Source organism: Papio anubis, chromosome 8, assembly GCF_008728515.1.
Source record: "Papio anubis isolate 15944 chromosome 8, Panubis1.0, whole genome shotgun sequence".
NCBI classification, from domain to species: Eukaryota; Metazoa; Chordata; class Mammalia; order Primates; family Cercopithecidae; genus Papio; species Papio anubis.
Window position 1 is genome coordinate 72459222 of NC_044983.1, and position 19170 is coordinate 72478391.

A 19170-nucleotide genomic window follows, 5' to 3' on the forward strand; every position below is an offset into this window, starting at 1 on the left:
CATTTACTTGTGCACAAACAAACCCTAGGCCAGCATCTGGTGTGGATACCTAAGGCTTTTACTGTGTTTGATTTGGCAAATATATGACTTCATCCATGCTTTGTATGTATGAGATGGAAATCTATGGTTGCAATGAATATTACATTGGCTACTTTTGCTGCACGCTATACCTAGTTTTATTATGTTGGACTCATTGAAGCAGAAGAAGTGCTGAAACGGGTTCAAGCCTATTAGTTTCAGGTAGTCATCTATCTTTTCCTTGAATTCCAGTGACAGCCGCATATAAAGGAGCTTGTATTCACTATGAAGACATTGGGTTGCGCAAAAAATATCATTTTTACATGCAAGTTTATTTAAACCTGAATCATCCCACATTTGTAATTCAGTCCTTGCATATCTAAGTTTTGCATTCCCTTTAAAAATTATCTGAAGGGCCTCTCTGCTCCCCTCCCCACACTATTCAGTACTAAATTTCTTTCAGGAGGCCAGTGAGAAAAGCGTCACTGAGATTTGCTCCTAGGATATAGTGTCTAACATATGATTCTGATTTGACTTAAACAAAGAAGATCTAAGGTTGGTATTAAGCCACAAGCAATGTAAAAAGAAGCCTTAGCTGTATATTAGTAAGCTGGCTCCTGAAGTTACTGAGGAGGAATTAGAAGTACCTAGTGATAAGTTAATGTGAAAGACGGTACCGTCTAAACTTTATTTGAAAAAGATTGGAAATAGCAAGGCGGTTTTTCCCCTTTCTGTGATGGACCTTATCAAATTAGCTGCTTGCCTGGTTCAGAGAGGGCAAAGTTCTGTCTGCGTTCAGTGGTATCTTTCACATAGTAGTACCAAAACAGACTGCAGAATATATCCTCCTCATTCTTCAGAAGAATGTGTAACAGAGATATCAGATTTGTGTTAATTCAATGCCCGTGTAATACTGAAGTATATGACATTATGCCAGGTCTTAAATGTCTAATATCTAGTACCTTGTAAAGGATGGATTCTGGGAATCTCTAGAAAAATTGATCTAATTTTACCATTGAGGAAAGAATCTGGCTTGGAACATAGCACAGATGCCAAGGCTCTGTCTTTACCAGTGCCACTTACTGCTCCGCAAAAGTAGTGGGCTCAATCACTCCCTAATGGGCTGATGAATTATTGTTCTTCCTTAGGCACCTAATTGTACCATCCAGACAGGACTTGGGCATTTGAGAGGATACAGACAATTGTATAATGGTAGTTATTTAAAACAAATTTTATCCCCATAGAAATGCCTTCCTGGGTTTATCTGTAAGGATAAAAAATAAGCTCTAAGCAAGGACCAACTAAAAGCAGTTGCTGAAATGCTAATATTTAGCTTTAAAACCTTCCAGCCTTCAAGACAGCTCTTGTGGTTGACAACTAACATGAACATTTAACAAAGTTTTCTGCCTTCTAAATTGAATGCTTTTAGGTTTAAAAAATTATTACATGGATTTTCTTTCATATGTATTTCTAATGATTAAATAACCACTTATATTTATTGTTTTTCTTTATATGTATCATAAATGTAAACAAAAAATACTAGCAAGCTTACAAATTAATCACTATCTTCGTATGTTAGATGGGAAGGTAGTTTGAGCCAACTTTAACAGAATTTTTTAGACAGGAAGGAATTAACATATGTTAGGAAGGCTATGTTTGTGTAAGCTGTTGTGCTATGTTGCTGACATTAATCTGCAGGAGTAGAGCTTTCAAAATGAGACGTGGCAATATGCAAGTTATATTTGTTGAATATTCATTCATAATAGAAAAGCCTTCTAATGCTTCATTTATATTGTCATTTAAATCTAGTGCCACTTTAGATTAATTATAATCCAAATTATAGCTCTGTGCAGTACAAGAATTAATACAGAGTTTATCCAGATTAATACATTTGCATTGAAAATGTAATATGTCTCTGCCTTGGCTAAGGGGACCACTTTTTAATAAGGGAGTAAACATGAGGAAGGATGGAAATTAACCTTCATTATTGCAATTAAAATTATCCTTTCATTCTAGTCTCATTAGAAAGAATACTGTACTGGTAATTATAATTTATAATTATTTGGAGTTGAATAACATCTTCTGTTATATCCAAGTTTTATAGCATTCAAACTTTATTAAAAACATTGACTCATTAATATAACTCAATACTTAGTTTTTTTTTTTTTTAAAGATTTGCTTTGAGTACATGTGCATTATTGGATTTTTCTTACTTGTTATGAGTATAAACCATTTTAGAGCCTTCTGTATTTTAGGGATTGAAAATTATTAAGAAGGCGGCATCTGCATTGAAATGAATTATGTCATTTTTTATATTAGCAATCTCATGCAAGTTAAATAATCCCATAACTGACAGGTAATCATTTTTTTTTTCATCTATTTGGCAGTGCTTATTTGTAATTATACTTCATTTTTTAGTTAAAATGAATGAAAATGACATTGTTTTTTGAGAATATTGTGTTGTCCTCAATAACACAAAATAAATTAGGATCCTATTTAAAATTTTTTTCTGATCTAGGGTAACCAACAGGGTTTATTTCAAATAAAGTTGCAGGCATAAACTATAAGCAATCATAAAACTTAAAACCTTCCTCAAATTAATTGACCCTTATTTAATAGGCATTTCCAGGATAACACAACTTAGAAAAAAAACTCCAGAGTTGATTCTCTATAATTTACCAGGGATGCCATAATATGAAACCTAAGATAGTATCCCTTTGAGTTAGAAAGGCATACACGCATAGAATGTAACATTCTTCGTCTTTACATAAATAATCCTGATGACTTGCCTCATCCTCCAGAATCTGTTTTTGTCATGTTACCACATCTCGATATTCTCTACTTTCTCTTACTATCAGTGCCATGCATTTTTGAGGTACCTAGCTAATGTTAGATGTTCTAGTTTTCATTTATAACTTCTTTGTAATTTCAAATAAAATGGTCTTTAGGAGGCTCCTGGCTTATATTAAGATTATGGTTTAAGTTAATTAGCCAGAAAAATTTTGAGGCTGACACATACTGTGTTGAGTACTACAGCCAACAGTTGTTGCAACGGCCATGTGATAGTGACCCTAAAACTTAACTCTTACTGTTTTGATACAGCACAGAACATCACTAAATTCAAAAGCAATTATATTTTTGATGAATATTAATAAGCATAAAAATAAATAAATAATTCTTAATATACATGGTATCAATTATACATTATGCACACTAGTGTGTAGGCTTAGTAAAATATTCCAGATCTTGAAATCAATACATTTTTTGATCTCTGACAGTCTCAATATGAGAATAAAATACGCATTATATATGCTTATGGAAATGAGTTCATAGCTATACATTTAATAGATTTAGAAGTTTCTGAAATATTTATTCTATTTCTGATGATCCAAAGGGTCTGCAAGCAACAAAGTCATGGAAATTCTCTTTTAACTTGTGTGTGACAGTCTTTGATAGCACAGAGACCCAGATCAACTTATCGTTCATGTCCAATTCCACCATGTACGCAAAAGAATGATAAGGGGATATGACAGAGTATTATTCTCCTAAGGAAACATATTCTTACTTATTAGTGTGGGAACTTTTAAAGAAACATCTCACAGGAGAAGGCAATTGATAGACATTGGTTGATTTAAATGGCAATAATTTTATACAACTTAGTTTGACACTTTAAGCAGTAAGTTTTATTTCAAAATATATCATAGCTTTCTTAAATGTTTGTTTTTTAACACTTTTAAAACAGTCTTCCAAAGCATATTCAGCTTTGAGAAAGCAACATTTTTTTTTATTCCAGAGTTAATTATGACAAGAAAATAGGAATTATGACTTTCCTATTTTGATGTATCTTTTGATATCAAATACTTGGGCATTTTTTAATCAATGTAATGAAGCTTTTCAGTCTTTCTTGGATTTAAGTTCATTCAAATTCAAATATCATAAATTATTTTTTCAAATATTTAGAAATAACCTAAATGTCTCCAACATATATATATATATGTAGACAAATGTACCAACTCAAATAAATTCTAGTGCTTGTAAATCTAGAAATCATTATTAGTGTAATCTGAGGAAAACTTTGCATTAATTCTCTGTCTACTATGAACCACAAGAGAATAAAATTATTGTCATGATGTCATTTAAATTATATTTTAATTTTAGTCTGCATGGAATCACTCTTGCTTTTATATTTCTTTCTGAATTTGAAATTTCTGAAATTATTTATAAGGTATAAAACATGCATCTCTCTTCACAGTTGAAATAGAATGTATTTTCTTTTGTTTATTTTTACTTTGTTTCCATAACATCCTTGACCTTATTTTTAAATTAAAACTGGGTTATTTTGCAATAAGGTGCAATTTGTTCATTTATATGAACCGTATGTGGATTGAAAAAAAAATCAAGATAAATCTTCATGCACAGCATACAATCAGATTACGCCTGGACTATATATTTACGCGGGGTCTGATAGCAATCAATGGTTTAGCTTCATTGCATTTCAAGATGTATTTGCACCCAGTTGTCCAGTGATAGTGTCCTCACCCTGGAAATAATTTAGTTGCAAATTGACTGGAAGATGGTGAAAATTGAAAGTTAAAATTAGAAATACTCATAATAAACAGCAGAAAAAAGGTCAGATGATGCCATGCTATGATGAGATTGGAATGGCTGGTAAATGAGGTTTTGTGTTTGTCGTGAGATGTATGTGACATGCCTACCCAATGTCGCTGTAATATCTAGCCTTGCAGAGGAGATTATTGGGCAAATTGATGCTGGAAAGAATTTTCTGTTAGACTGGGAAATTAGAATTGCACTCTTTTCTTTGATGTGTATGAGGCTCCTACACATTACACTGCTGGTCTAGGCAAAATTTGAAATCATTTTTAACACAAATATTTGGATTAACCTCATAAAACCATTGTCTTCTTGAGATTTGTACTAAATGTTATATGTACAGCCAACTGCTGAAATATCTACAGCAAAGAGTAAATCACTAATAGCAGCAGCAGATATATGTGATTAATTTTACAATCCTTTCCATTTTTAAATCCATTCATGACATAAAATTATTATTATTTGAATTTCTGAATTATAGTCAGTCAACCCTTCTCAGAATGTTGAAATATTTTAAGCGTTAAAGAATTTCAGAAAAGAGATAGGTAATTAAATGTTAGTGGAAATGATGATTTTTTAAGTTAGTATTTGTGAAAGGGAGTAGATTTGCTTTAATGTGGTAAAGGCATTCTGAGACACCAGAGAGCATGTGTTATTGATGAATCTTTCAAGGCCACCTAGGGTTATCTAAACATGAAACAGGAGTACATTTTAAAATACATTTATAAAGTCCACTTAGTCAGTGGACAAAAAGAAGTGTTCTTATTGCCTTTTGAGATTAACATTATTTAAAACTGCTTATAGGTTCTTTTTGTGATTCAGTGTGTTTAGAATCACAACTGTTTGAAAAACATAATTCTTCTCATTTTGAAATTGTGTTTTTAAATTGAGTTGTTCTATTCTTTTTTGGGAATCAGGGATAATCATACCAGAGAAGGAACTAAAAGTTAGTGTGGCAGGGGGTACCCAGCCACTCCTGCTGGCAAAAGAAGAGGATGTTGCAACTAAAAGGTCAAAACCTACAGAGGACAATAAATTCTGTCATGAACAGGTAAATACTTTTTTCTCCTTTATTGTGTAAATCTTTATTTTTTATTGCTCCTGATAGTTTTAAAGCCCCAAATGATTCCATGCTGTTGAAATATATGTAGACATTGATGTTGGCAATATTATTAACTCATGGTATTACTTCTGATGTTCTAAAGTCATCAGAATACATTAACTATGTTCAAATAGCTAGAAGAGAAGATTTGAAGTGGTCTCAGTACAAGAAATAATGAATGTCTGAGGTGATGGATATCCCAGTTACCCTTATTTGATTATTACACATTGTAAGCATGTATCAAAATATCACATGTACCCCCAAAATGCAACTACTATGTATCAAATGAGAACTGCATTAACTAATAGTGGCTATGTTTATTCAATATTTTCCAGTTCTATCAATGTCCTTATTGTAACTACAATAGTAGGGACCAAAGTCGTATCCAGATGCATGTCCTATCACAGCACTCGGTGCAGCCGGTCATCTGCTGTCCTCTCTGCCAGGACGTCCTCAGCAACAAAATGCATCTCCAACTGCATCTGACACATTTGCACAGTGTGTCTCCAGATTGTGTTGAGAAGCTGCTTATGACAGTAAGGATACCAAATATTGATGCATGTGTGACAAAATCTGTGTTAAGAATGTCAATATAAAATCTGTAATTATTGGTTTATATTATATTGTTTATATTATATTGTATTTCTTCAGAGCTACTTACAGCTCTGTTATTGCTCATGTTATAGTAATCACACTCAAGGCCCATATGTGACCTCTTTTGCTTGGAAAAAATATAGAACAAGGCATCGCTTAGTAAAGAACATTATTTTGCAGTCTTCTTTTTATATCTATAATGTTCATCAAATAACCCCAGTGGGCACCTTGCATTTCAAACTTGCTTCATTATCATTATAAGAAAAAAACCCTACAGAAACCTGTAAGCCATAATAATAATAATAATAATAATAATAATAATAATACATTGCCACAGCATTGATCTAAAGTTTGAAGGTGTGGCATTGATCTGTAACATCCACAAAACATCCCTGCTTTGGTTAAGAAAAAAAAAATTTAAGTGGGATATGCTACCAGCAAAAGAGAGATGTGATGGAATTTGTGATTTCTGGGGTACATTTGACATAAACCCCTTTGGTTTTCAAAGGTGCCTGTCCCTGATGTGATGATGCCAAACAGTATGCTACTGCCAGCAGCTGCCTCTGAGAAATCAGAGCGGGACATGCCTGCAGCCATGACAGCTGAGGCGTCTGGGAAATATTCAGGTATGCCATCTTATCATCAAGACTTGTGGACAACACAAAGCTTAGGGGCTTTGCATTTGTGGTAGTGCCCAAAGATTATTACTATCAAAAGATTTTTGTAAAGCATGGGGGAAAAATATATGCCATTTCAAAGAGCCATATTTTCCAAGGCATATTTTATGTCTGGTTATCTGTAAGTGACCTCAGGGTCAGACACCCAAGAAACTTCTGTGTGATCTAATTCATGAACACCAAGGGATGGCCCTTAGTATCACACTAATTGCAGCAAGCTGTAATGACCTTTGACTTGCTTCCCTTTTCTGTAATTTCTTGAGGCCAGAGGTGATTTCTTGTTTGCCTTTATATTCCCAGTACCCAGTCCAGTGCTTGCCACATAGTAGTTGCTCAGTAAACATTTCTTTAAAGAATTAGTTAAGCAGAAGCCTTTAGAGGCCCCTATTTATAATATTAATTAATATTTAAGGAGTAGATTTTCTTATTGTAAGAGAGATGTTTGTGCTTTTTCCTAATAGGTGAAAGTCCAATGGATGACAAAAGCATGGCAGGTCTTGAGGATTCAAAGGCTAATGTGGAAGTAAAGAATGAGGAGCAGAAACCAACTAAAGAACCCTCAGAAGTCTCAGAATGGAATAAAAATAGCAGTAAGGATGTGAAAATCCCGGACACACTGCAAGATCAATTAAATGAACAGCAAAAAAGGCAACCGCTCTCTGTTTCTGACCGCCATGTCTATAAGTATCGCTGTAACCATTGTAGCTTGGCTTTCAAAACTATGCAGAAGCTTCAGATACATTCCCAGTATCATGCAATTCGGGCTGCGACAATGTGTAACCTCTGCCAGCGCAGTTTTCGTACATTCCAGGCTTTAAAAAAACACTTGGAAGCAGGCCACCCCGAACTGAGTGAAGCCGAACTTCAACAGCTGTATGCCTCCTTGCCCGTGAATGGAGAACTGTGGGCAGAGAGTGAAACTATGGCCCAGGATGACCATGGCCTAGAGCAGGAAATGGAGAGAGAGTACGAGGTGGACCACGAAGGGAAAGCAAGTCCTGTAGGAAGTGATAGTAGCTCTATTCCAGACGACATGGGCTCTGAACCAAAGCGGACCTTACCTTTTAGAAAAGGGCCCAATTTTACGATGGAAAAATTCCTCGATCCATCTCGTCCATATAAATGTACAGTGTGTAAAGAGTCGTTCACCCAAAAGAACATTCTCTTGGTCCACTATAATTCAGTTTCTCACTTGCATAAGCTGAAAAAAGTTTTGCAGGAAGCCTCCAGTCCTGTTCCACAAGAAACCAACAGCAACACAGATAACAAACCCTACAAGTGCACCATCTGCAATGTTGCATACAGCCAAAGCTCAACACTGGAAATCCACATGAGGTCTGTGCTCCATCAGACAAAGGCTAGAGCTGCAAAGCTGGAGCCTGGTGGTCATGTGGCTGGTGGGCACAGCATTGCAGCAAATGTTAACAGCCCTGGCCAAGGGATGTTAGATTCCGTGAGTTTAGCAGCTGTAAACAGCAAAGATACCCATTTAGATGCCAAAGAATTAAATAAAAAGCAAACTCCTGAATTAATCTCTGCTCAACCTACACATCACCCACCACAGTCACCAGCACAAATTCAGATGCAACTACAGCACGAATTACAACAGCAAGCCGCATTCTTTCAGCCTCAGTTTCTAAACCCAGCCTTTTTGCCTCATTTTCCTATGACCCCAGAAGCACTGCTGCAGTTTCAGCAGCCTCAGTTTCTCTTTCCATTTTACATACCTGGGACGGAGTTTAGCTTGGGGCCAGATTTGGGCTTGCCAGGCTCTGCCACATTTGGGATGCCTGGCATGACAGGAATGGCTGGCTCCTTGCTTGAAGACCTAAAGCAGCAGATTCAAACCCAACATCACGTTGGCCAAACTCAACTCCAGATACTACAGCAACAAGCACAACAATACCAAACCTCACAGCCCCAGCTGCAGCCTCAAAAACAGCAGCAGCAGCCGCCACCCCCACAGCAGCAGCAGCAACAGCAGGCAAGCAAATTACTGAAACAAGAGCAAAGTAACATAGTGAGTGCAGACTGCCAAATCATGAAGGATGCGCCGTCTTACAAGGAGGCAGAAGATATTTCTGAAAAGCCAGAAAAACCAAAGCAGGAATTTGTAAGTGAAGGTGAAGGACTCAAAGAAGGCAAAGACACAAAGAAGCAAAAATCCTTGGAACCATCCATCCCACCACCCCGAATAGCTTCAGGGGCCAGAGGAAATGCTGCCAAAGCGTTATTGGAAAACTTTGGTTTTGAACTGGTCATTCAGTATAACGAAAACAGGCAGAAGGTACAGAAGAAGGGCAAAAGTGGTGAAGGCGAAAACACTGACAAACTAGAATGCGGAACATGTGGTAAATTGTTTTCCAATGTTCTTATTTTAAAGAGTCACCAAGAACATGTACATGGGCAATTTTTTCCATATGGAGCGCTAGAAAAATTTGCTCGTCAATACAGGGAGGCCTATGACAAGCTTTATCCAATTTCTCCATCTTCTCCAGAAACGCCGCCCCCGCCACCTCCTCCTCCTCCCTTGCCTCCGGCTCCTCCACAGCCTTCTTCTATGGGTCCTGTAAAGATCCCCAACACAGTGTCTACTCCTCTACAAGCCCCACCACCCACTCCTCCCCCGCCACCACCACCACCACCTCCTCCTCCTCCTCCCCCACCTCCTCCACCTTCTGCTCCTCCGCAGGTCCAACTGCCGGTTTCTCTGGACCTGCCACTCTTTCCTTCCATTATGATGCAACCTGTGCAACACCCTGCACTTCCTCCCCAGCTTGCCCTGCAGCTGCCACAGATGGACGCACTATCTGCAGACCTCACCCAACTTTGCCAGCAGCAACTCGGATTAGATCCCAACTTTTTAAGACATTCGCAGTTCAAACGCCCACGGACAAGAATTACAGATGATCAGCTAAAAATCCTGAGGGCTTATTTTGACATCAATAATTCTCCAAGTGAAGAACAGATCCAGGAAATGGCAGAGAAATCTGGCCTCTCCCAAAAAGTTATCAAACACTGGTTTCGAAATACACTTTTTAAGGAACGACAGAGAAATAAAGATTCGCCATACAACTTCAGTAACCCTCCTATAACGGTCTTAGAAGACATCAGAATTGATCCACAGCCCACCTCTTTAGAACATTATAAATCTGATGCATCATTCAGCAAAAGGTCTTCTAGAACGAGATTTACTGACTACCAACTTAGGGTTCTGCAAGACTTTTTTGACACAAACGCTTACCCAAAAGATGATGAAATAGAACAACTCTCCACTGTTCTCAATCTGCCTACCCGGGTTATTGTTGTATGGTTCCAGAATGCTCGTCAGAAAGCACGAAAGAGTTATGAGAATCAAGCAGAAACAAAAGATAATGAAAAAAGAGAACTCACTAATGAACGGTACATTCGAACGAGCAACATGCAGTACCAGTGTAAAAAGTGCAATGTGGTTTTCCCCAGGATCTTTGACTTGATTACGCATCAGAAAAAGCAGTGTTACAAGGATGAAGATGATGATGCCCAGGATGAAAGCCAAACAGAAGACTCCATGGATGCCACCGATCAAGTGGTGTACAAGCATTGCACAGTGTCTGGCCAAACGGATGTAGCCAAAAACACTGCTGCCCCTGCAGCAAGTTCTGGCTCTGGGACCAGCACCCCCCTGATTCCATCACCCAAACCAGAACCTGAGAAGACCTCTCCCAAACCTGAATATCCCGCAGAAAAGCCAAAGCAGAGTGACCCCTCTCCCCCATCTCAAGGCACCAAACCAACACTGCCATTAGCATCCACTTCCTCAGACCCACCGCAGGCATCCACAGCCCAGCCACAGCCACCAAAACAACCCCAACTTATCGGAAGACCTCCCTCAGCCTCTCAAACACCAGTCCCTTCCAGTCCACTACAAATTTCCATGACGTCTCTCCAGAACAGTCTACCTCCACAGTTACTACAATACCAATGTGATCAGTGTACAGTTGCCTTCCCAACTCTGGAACTCTGGCAGGAACACCAGCACATGCACTTCCTTGCTGCTCAAAACCAATTCCTTCACTCTCCATTCTTGGAAAGGCCCATGGACATGCCCTACATGATATTCGACCCCAACAATCCGCTGATGACTGGACAACTGCTGGGCAGTTCCCTCACTCAAATGCCACCTCAAGCCAGTTCCTCCCACACCACAGCCCCCACAACCGTTGCTGCTTCCCTAAAAAGGAAACTGGACGATAAAGAAGATAATAATTGCAGTGAAAAAGAAGGAGGGAATAGTGGTGAAGATCAACACCGAGATAAACGCTTGAGAACCACAATCACCCCGGAACAGCTGGAAATACTCTATGAAAAATACTTGCTGGATTCCAATCCTACCAGAAAAATGCTTGATCATATTGCACGCGAAGTAGGGCTGAAAAAAAGGGTCGTGCAAGTCTGGTTCCAGAATACACGAGCGCGGGAGAGGAAAGGCCAGTTCCGGGCGGTGGGTCCAGCACAGTCTCATAAACGGTGTCCGTTTTGCCGAGCCCTGTTTAAAGCAAAGTCGGCCTTAGAAAGCCACATTCGCTCTCGGCACTGGAATGAAGGAAAGCAGGCAGGTTACAGCTTGCCACCAAGCCCTTTAATATCCACCGAAGATGGGGGAGAAAGCCCACAGAAATACATTTATTTTGATTACCCATCTTTGCCATTAACTAAAATTGATCTATCAAGTGAGAATGAATTGGCTTCTACAGTGTCAACACCTGTTAGTAAAACAGCAGAGCTGTCGCCGAAGAATCTTTTAAGCCCTTCTTCTTTTAAAGCAGAGTGTTCTGAGGATGTAGAGAATTTAAATGCCCCTCCTGCTGAGGCTGGGTATGATCAAAATAAAACCGATTTTGATGAGACTTCATCGATTAATACGGCAATCAGTGACGCCACCACCGGAGACGAGGGAAACACTGAAATGGAAAGCACCACAGGAAGTTCCGGAGATGCGAAACCGGCTTTGTCTCCCAAAGAGCCAAAAACTCTGGATACTCTGCCAAAACCCGCAACCACACCTACCACGGAGGTCTGCGATGACAAATTTCTCTTTTCTCTCACAAGCCCATCCATCCATTTCAATGACAAAGATGGCGACCACGACCAAAGTTTTTACATCACAGATGACCCGGATGACAACGCCGACCGCAGCGAAACGTCCAGCATAGCGGACCCGAGCTCCCCAAATCCATTCGGATCCACCAATCCCTTTAAATCCAAAAGTAATGATCGGCCGGGTCACAAGCGTTTTCGAACGCAAATGAGCAATCTTCAGCTCAAGGTTCTCAAGGCTTGCTTTAGCGACTACCGAACTCCAACCATGCAAGAATGTGAAATGCTAGGGAATGAAATTGGTCTGCCCAAACGCGTGGTCCAGGTGTGGTTCCAAAATGCAAGGGCAAAGGAAAAGAAATTTAAAATTAACATAGGGAAGCCTTTCATGATCAATCAAAGTGGAACGGAAGGCACCAAACCAGAGTGTACCCTCTGCGGGGTGAAGTACTCTGCCCGCTTGTCCATCAGAGATCACATTTTCTCCAAACAGCACATTTCAAAAGTGAGGGAGACCGTTGGCAGTCAGCTCGATCGGGAGAAAGATTACTTGGCTCCGACCACGGTTCGGCAGCTGATGGCACAGCAAGAACTTGATCGTATAAAGAAAGCTTCAGACGTGCTGGGCTTGACGGTACAGCAGCCAGGCATGATGGACAGCAGTTCTCTCCACGGCATCAGCCTGCCAGCAACCTACCCCGGACTTCCCGGCCTTCCTCCAGTCCTTCTCCCCGGAATGAACGGTCCATCCTCCTTGCCGGGATTTCCACAAAATTCAAACAGTAAGTCATTTAAAGGAGAGTCAGTCTAGTTCATTAAGTAGCATCAGGTAGACAATCACATGTAACCAAGACCGGGGTGCCTTTGGATTTATTTTAATTTCAGCTAGTGAAACCAATACATTATTTAAAGTAATATTATATGGGCTATAGCTAATTACCATGAAGTAGGTCAACCTGAAACACACACACACAAAATAAAGACTAGGTAGATCATAGCAGATTCTCAGATATATATTATTTGTATTATTACATCTCTATGTCATAGAAATACTATATTTATATACTAATTTCAATCTTGATTTCAGATGGCCTTCCAGGACAAACATGTGGCTTAGTATTTGGTACACATATTTAAAAAAATGAAACATTAATTAATACATTTATTGGTATCTTAATTTATGGTCTTTCCAAGGGATGGGGCGGTGGTGTTTTTTATTGTCCCCCACGCTGCCACCCTGTGACACCCAGAGTTCAAAAGTTGAGTCCTTCAGCCACAGGTATTCACCCACATGGTTCCTAGCAGATTAATAGGGCTTATGTTTAAAGTTCAACAACTAAAAATATGACTTCTGTGATAATACAAAATTAGCATTGCTATACAATTTTGAGTTTTGTAACCTCCATTGCTACTTGTTATTTAAATAAACTCAGCAACGTTAGAAATACGTTAATATTACTTCATGCCTTTCTTCCCTCACGCCTAGCCCCAGATAAAGTTTCTACTTCAGGCATAACAAATTTGTAAAGCTGTTTGAGGCAACCTCAGATGCTGAATCTAATTGTGTGTTCATCAAAAGATATGCAGTTTGCACAGTTTAGCTTTTGTGAATAAGTATAGGTATTCAAATATATTATGTTAAATAAATGGATATAATGTGCTGGCCAGTCGTGTAGCCAAAAATATAACAAAAGTTATACATCACCCAAAATAGAAAAACATGGTTCTTTATAAATTAAGTTTTGTTTTCTAAATTATCAATGATTTTTTTTCTTTTTAAAAGGATAATTTAACGTATTAAACGGACATCTAGAATTCTCTAATTTTATATATATATATATATATATATATATATACACACACATATACACATTTACAAAAAATAAGGAAAGCTTTTTTCATTTTTACAAGTTGGCTTTTTACATAAATTTCAAACTTTTCAATTCCATCATTTTCTTACAGAAAAACAAAATTACCACTGTGATCTTAAGTTATTTTAACTTTTAGTTTGGGAGGTGTGAAAACAGTGACATCCTATGGCCCCTCAGCCACTGCTAGCTTATCTGGTTTTCTGTTCTGAGTGAGTTGGTTTTTAAGAGAAGCAGAATGGAACTATACATATAAAGAATGTCACCAAGAAAATGTCTGCCATGTTCCTTCCGTGAATTGTCATACCACCTTCCCTCACCCCAGAGGTACTTTGGGCTTCATTATCTAGACAATTTTGGAGCCTTAAATATTAGAGCTATAATTAAGTGTTTTGGTTGTACATTGTATTTAAGTAAAATACAAGTATTTGAAGAATAATGCAATGACAGTTTATTTATTTTATTTTATTTTTTTGGTGTACGGTACGAGTCTTATGTGGAAAGATTTCTATGATCAGTTATGTAAAGTAGAAGAGTTTTGATATTTTTACATGAGCTAAAAACAGTTGAAATATCTGTACCTTTAATCTTCAAGTCTACTTTGATTGATGATGACTGTGTTGTCATCCCAGTAAGTGGTGGTCAAAGCACCTTGTTTTTTTCTCCACTAAGTCTGAAGGCCTTTGTTGGGACAGTGGTCCTTCTGTCAACTGCCCTTTGGTCAGTCACTCTGATACTGGCAGCCAGAGGGCCTAGGTGAAAGAAAGTGAGAAAGGAGGAGAAAGAGATATTTATGAAATATTTAAATAGACTAACCTTTTTTTCTCATTCTACTCAGCATAAATTATATCCTCTCCCAAAAATACAAGTCCTATTTGTAATAGCCTTAGTGAGAAGATGTTGGAGGCAGTCACTTCACAGCTAGGAGTATCTTTAAACACACGAGGTACCCAGGAACTCAGAGCTGTTATATCTGCTGCATTATTAAATCATGGACCAAAACAGACTGGAGAGTGTTATAAAGAGAAGAACTCCATGAACATTGCTACCTACTGAAATTTTCAATTTCTCTCAACTTAGTCGTTTGTGAGAGATTTTAAACATTAACACAGCAGAATTACCAGTGGGGCCCCACCTGAGTGCCTGAGTTCCCACACTTTCAGTTCATGTCTTTATTAGGTTAATTTACTTATGGTGGGTAGTGCTGATTTTTTCAACCAGCTCAGTAGAGCTGCGGTTCTCCATTTTCCTATGATCATTTTCTACTATATTATCTGTCACCAAACAATTATCTTCTTTGCTTAATGGGAGAGATAGACATACCAGCTAAGGCAAAATCAAAAGAACGTTATAAGTAAAATATTTCTGCATTTCTTACAAGCCCTGGGTTCTTGCTACAATTTGTTATTAATATGAACATCTTTGAGAATATGACAAGTTCCTCTTGGCTCCTTTTTAATAAGATTTAGTTATGGAAAAGCCTTCATTTTAAGCATGTCCCATCCCTTTGAAAGCAGGTTCCAAGATTTTGAATAGAAGGAAATCACTGAAAATCACTTCAGTGAATATAAGATGATTATAAGAGTTTATTCAAAGGCTACACCCCAAAAATAGCTTAACTGCAGTGTAAAAATGTTCAGTTTTAGTATTTATCAACTTCTGAATTTCCTGGTTTAAACATACACTTTATTTTATTTTGGGAGGTGGAATTGTTTTTCTGGTTGGATATTGACTTTAATACTCACAAAACTTTCTTACCTTCCAAGATATCTGCAAATTTTTTATTCCTTCAAAATCACTAAGAAGGCCCTTTCCAGCGTAATATTCATCATGTATGCTTGCTTCCTAAGCAGTGGCTAGCCCTGTGTTCAGTATCACTACCTACTATTGCTTTGCTCACTTTTTAATAAAATGAATTATTTTTTCTTTAATTCTTGTTCACTTCCTAGTTTTTCTATCATGATCATACTTAAAAAAGAGAGAATGGCCATAGAAAACCAATTTATGTTTATGTACCTGGAAAAATTAGAAAACTTTAAATTTGTATTTTATCCTTTAGAGTGTTAGCTGGCTTTGGGATTATGCCCAAAGTGAATAAAAAATTTCTTGCTTTTCTATTTTTAATTTATTTACTTTATCATTTTAAGCAGTGTCTGATTTTAAATGTTCCATTAGTGTTTGGAGATACTGCCTAAGCCGATTTCCTTAAATGGAACTTTAGAACATGCCTTTTGCATTTTTCTCATACTTTAATGTAATTTACTAGCACATTTGGGGTAAATCTAGATAAGAGTAAGTCCTTAATAATTTTAGCACAATTGTCTTTGGGCCCATGTACATAATTATTTTCATTTCCAACCTCAGATATAAACTTGAGGGACCTCAGTCAAAGAAACTTGGAGAAAATGAACTACATATGAGTGCGTTATGAAGCAGGCATTTTCTTCTGAAAGCATTACTTTCAGGAATAGGTAACTGTTTCAGAGAAACAAAACCCAACAAAATGATGGTAGTATGAGAATATTTACAGAAAAAAATTTAATTCTATGTGAAATTTCTAAGAACTGCAGTGGGAGTTGGGAAATGGGAAAGAATGTATATTTAAAATATAACTGGATAAAAGATAAAATTTGATGCACATTTAATTGTAAATTACCACCACTTATTCCACCTCTCTATTACTGTTCAGCTTTTCTCTTCTATTTCTGGTTTTCTGGCTACGAATATTTTACTGCAAATTTTTATAGGCTTATTTATTTTACTAGTAAGTCAAATGCACATAGTTGATTATTCTTAATCTACATGTCTTTTCCCAAAATTTTTAGAGTAGCTCATTATTTAACTCAGCTTTTTTCGTCAAGATGTTGAATTTTTTTTTAATTCCTGATAATCTTTGATTTAGGATTATTTAGGATTCCTATTGCAGTCTTCTCAAAATCTTTATTACTTCATTATGTAACCCTAGATAAAAACATGCAGACCCTATATGATGGGAAAGACTAAGTCAACAACTATTGATCCATCTTGCTTTCTAACCACAATTACTGTTTTTTCATGTCTCTGTTCCTTAAAATTTATCTTGTCTTAAATTTTCATGTCAGAGATAGGCAGGCCAGTAATTTCCTCAGATTTAGGGGGAAAATTAGGTGAAAGGGAGTACAATTATTTTTTAGGAAGTTGTACTATTATGAGATCTAGAACTAAGGTTGGTTTTGTGTGGGCAAAAGAACCTGGCTACCAATGTAATATTTTAGCAATGCAAGTAAAGTGTCCTCCACCTGAATCACTCAGGCCTGAAATTTTACAATTAGATACTAATTCCTTTAACTGGACATATTATCCTCTGTTGAATGGAAAATTGCACAGACTGTGATGAAATCAGAATATCATAGCAGCAAGGAACCTAAAAAATTATTGAATCTAGTATATATCGAACCTTTTTCATACTACTTTATTCATTTCTTCAGTTCTTTCTTGCTAATGAATTTTTATAAACAGGCGAGTAGAAAGGCAATACCAGACACAGAATTTAGGAATAAAGGCAAGGGAGTTATGCTTGTGGACCCCAAAGGGAAATCTATTACTTCACAGTTTTCCCTACGGCTAGCTCTAAGTCCCAGGAATCTAGACATCTATTACTAAATTGGATTAAAGATCAGAGAGTTTATTCATTGATTCCTATCATACACCAGTAAGGCTTGGGCCATTTTTATTTACATTTCTTTTAAATGTGTGAACCATTCTTCAGTAAAATATGTGTATTTGCTCTCAGTTTTTTTCCGGAAATATAATGTTATTTTCCTGGATTTTCTTTCCTTTTTGCATCTTAAATATTTGAATTATTTAACTCCTGAAATTGATTCAATTAAACCAGAAGATAAATTGGAGTGACAGATATGAAATGTAGTCTCCTCTAGCTCATCTGCCATTGAGTTATAGATTCACTTTGTCAAGCACCTAACACTCCTAGGACTCAGTTTTCTTATTTAAAAATGGAATGTTTAACATCAGTCCCCCACTGCCATTGAGGATGTTGGGAGATTGTTCTCTAACATCATGGAAACTCCTTAGAGACTATCACTATTATAGCTGTAGAAATTATATCAAAGTAGGTCAGAGAAGACTTGGGTGTGGCAAAGTTAAAAAGAAGAGCAGCCAGTAATACCCTAGGCTAACTGAGGGTAATATGATAAGGATAAGGGTCAAGGAGGGAGTGATATTGACTTTATAGTATCTTGAATGCTAAGCTTTCTCAGTTGGGTAAAGATCAATTAAGAAACTACGGAGGCTTTTTTTTTTTTTTTTTTTTTTTACTTAGCTAAGGAAAAAGAAGGATGCAGTTTTTATGTTTCTCTCTCTCTGTTTTTTTGTTTTTTTGTTTTTTTTTTTACACTCACATGTTGCATTTAGCATGGAGGTAAGACTATGACCAATATTAATAAGATGGCTCTATGAAGTCTTATGATAATTCCCTCTAGAGCTATGCACTGATAATTAAACTTTATTCGCCTTCTCCTGGTTAATTCTTCCTTGTGCACACCAGACCTCCATCACAGTCCTTGTCATGATCATTTGGTAGTAAGCCTTCCCTTGTTCAAGAATGAATTACTATCAGCCAGCCATTAGACCTCTGGTCTGTTCCTTTTGCAGTCAACCTTACTTGCCTCTAAAAACATCTTCAGAAAAGGCACAGGCTTTTGCAAGTCCCTTTTCTGTCCTGAGCTGTCCTTCAGTTTCCCAGCCAACTATTTACCTCATAAAAATGGCTGTGTAATAGGTTATTATCAGCCACTACGTTATATTGGCTACTTGAAACACAGCAAAGATCTTTTACATTCCTGTAGGAGCCATGCTGTACCCACAGGTTTCTGCCTACTGATCATTCAGTTTCCCTTCTCTAATGAGGTGAGAATCATGTTTGCGTACTGCAAGCAAACCTGGAAGAAGCATGTTTTGGAGGTGGTAAAGTTGACTATTAATATATGCAGTTCCTATCAAGTACCTGGTTAGGCAAGTGGTCAGGATGGTAATGAACAGCTTAACCTACACTCTTAGAAATGAAATCATGCTAACCTGTTCAGTCCTAGTAATGAATGGCTCCGACTTTGCTGTTGTTTGTTTTTTGGTGTCTTCAGTGATCATTTACTATCGCTATTTAATTAGCTTATCACCTTTATTCAATGTAAATGTATTTTTCTAGTGGAACATAGGCAGATGGATT

General features: G+C 37.4%; 1 protein-coding gene across 3 annotated transcripts in view; it reads left to right on the forward strand.

Moving 5' to 3' along the window:
- The window catches only part of ZFHX4 (zinc finger homeobox 4), a 188319-nt gene that overhangs the window by 164462 nt on the left and 4687 nt on the right, over window positions 1–19170 (forward strand). For all 3 annotated transcript variants that reach the window (XM_003902884.4, XM_009213235.3, XM_031669642.1), the window contains exons 7-10: window positions 5547–5680; window positions 6067–6267; window positions 6834–6951; window positions 7464–12863. In XM_003902884.4, coding sequence (XP_003902933.2) covers window positions 5547–5680; window positions 6067–6267; window positions 6834–6951; window positions 7464–12863 — 5853 coding nt within the window. The remainder of the gene's footprint in view (window positions 1–5546; window positions 5681–6066; window positions 6268–6833; window positions 6952–7463; window positions 12864–19170) is intronic.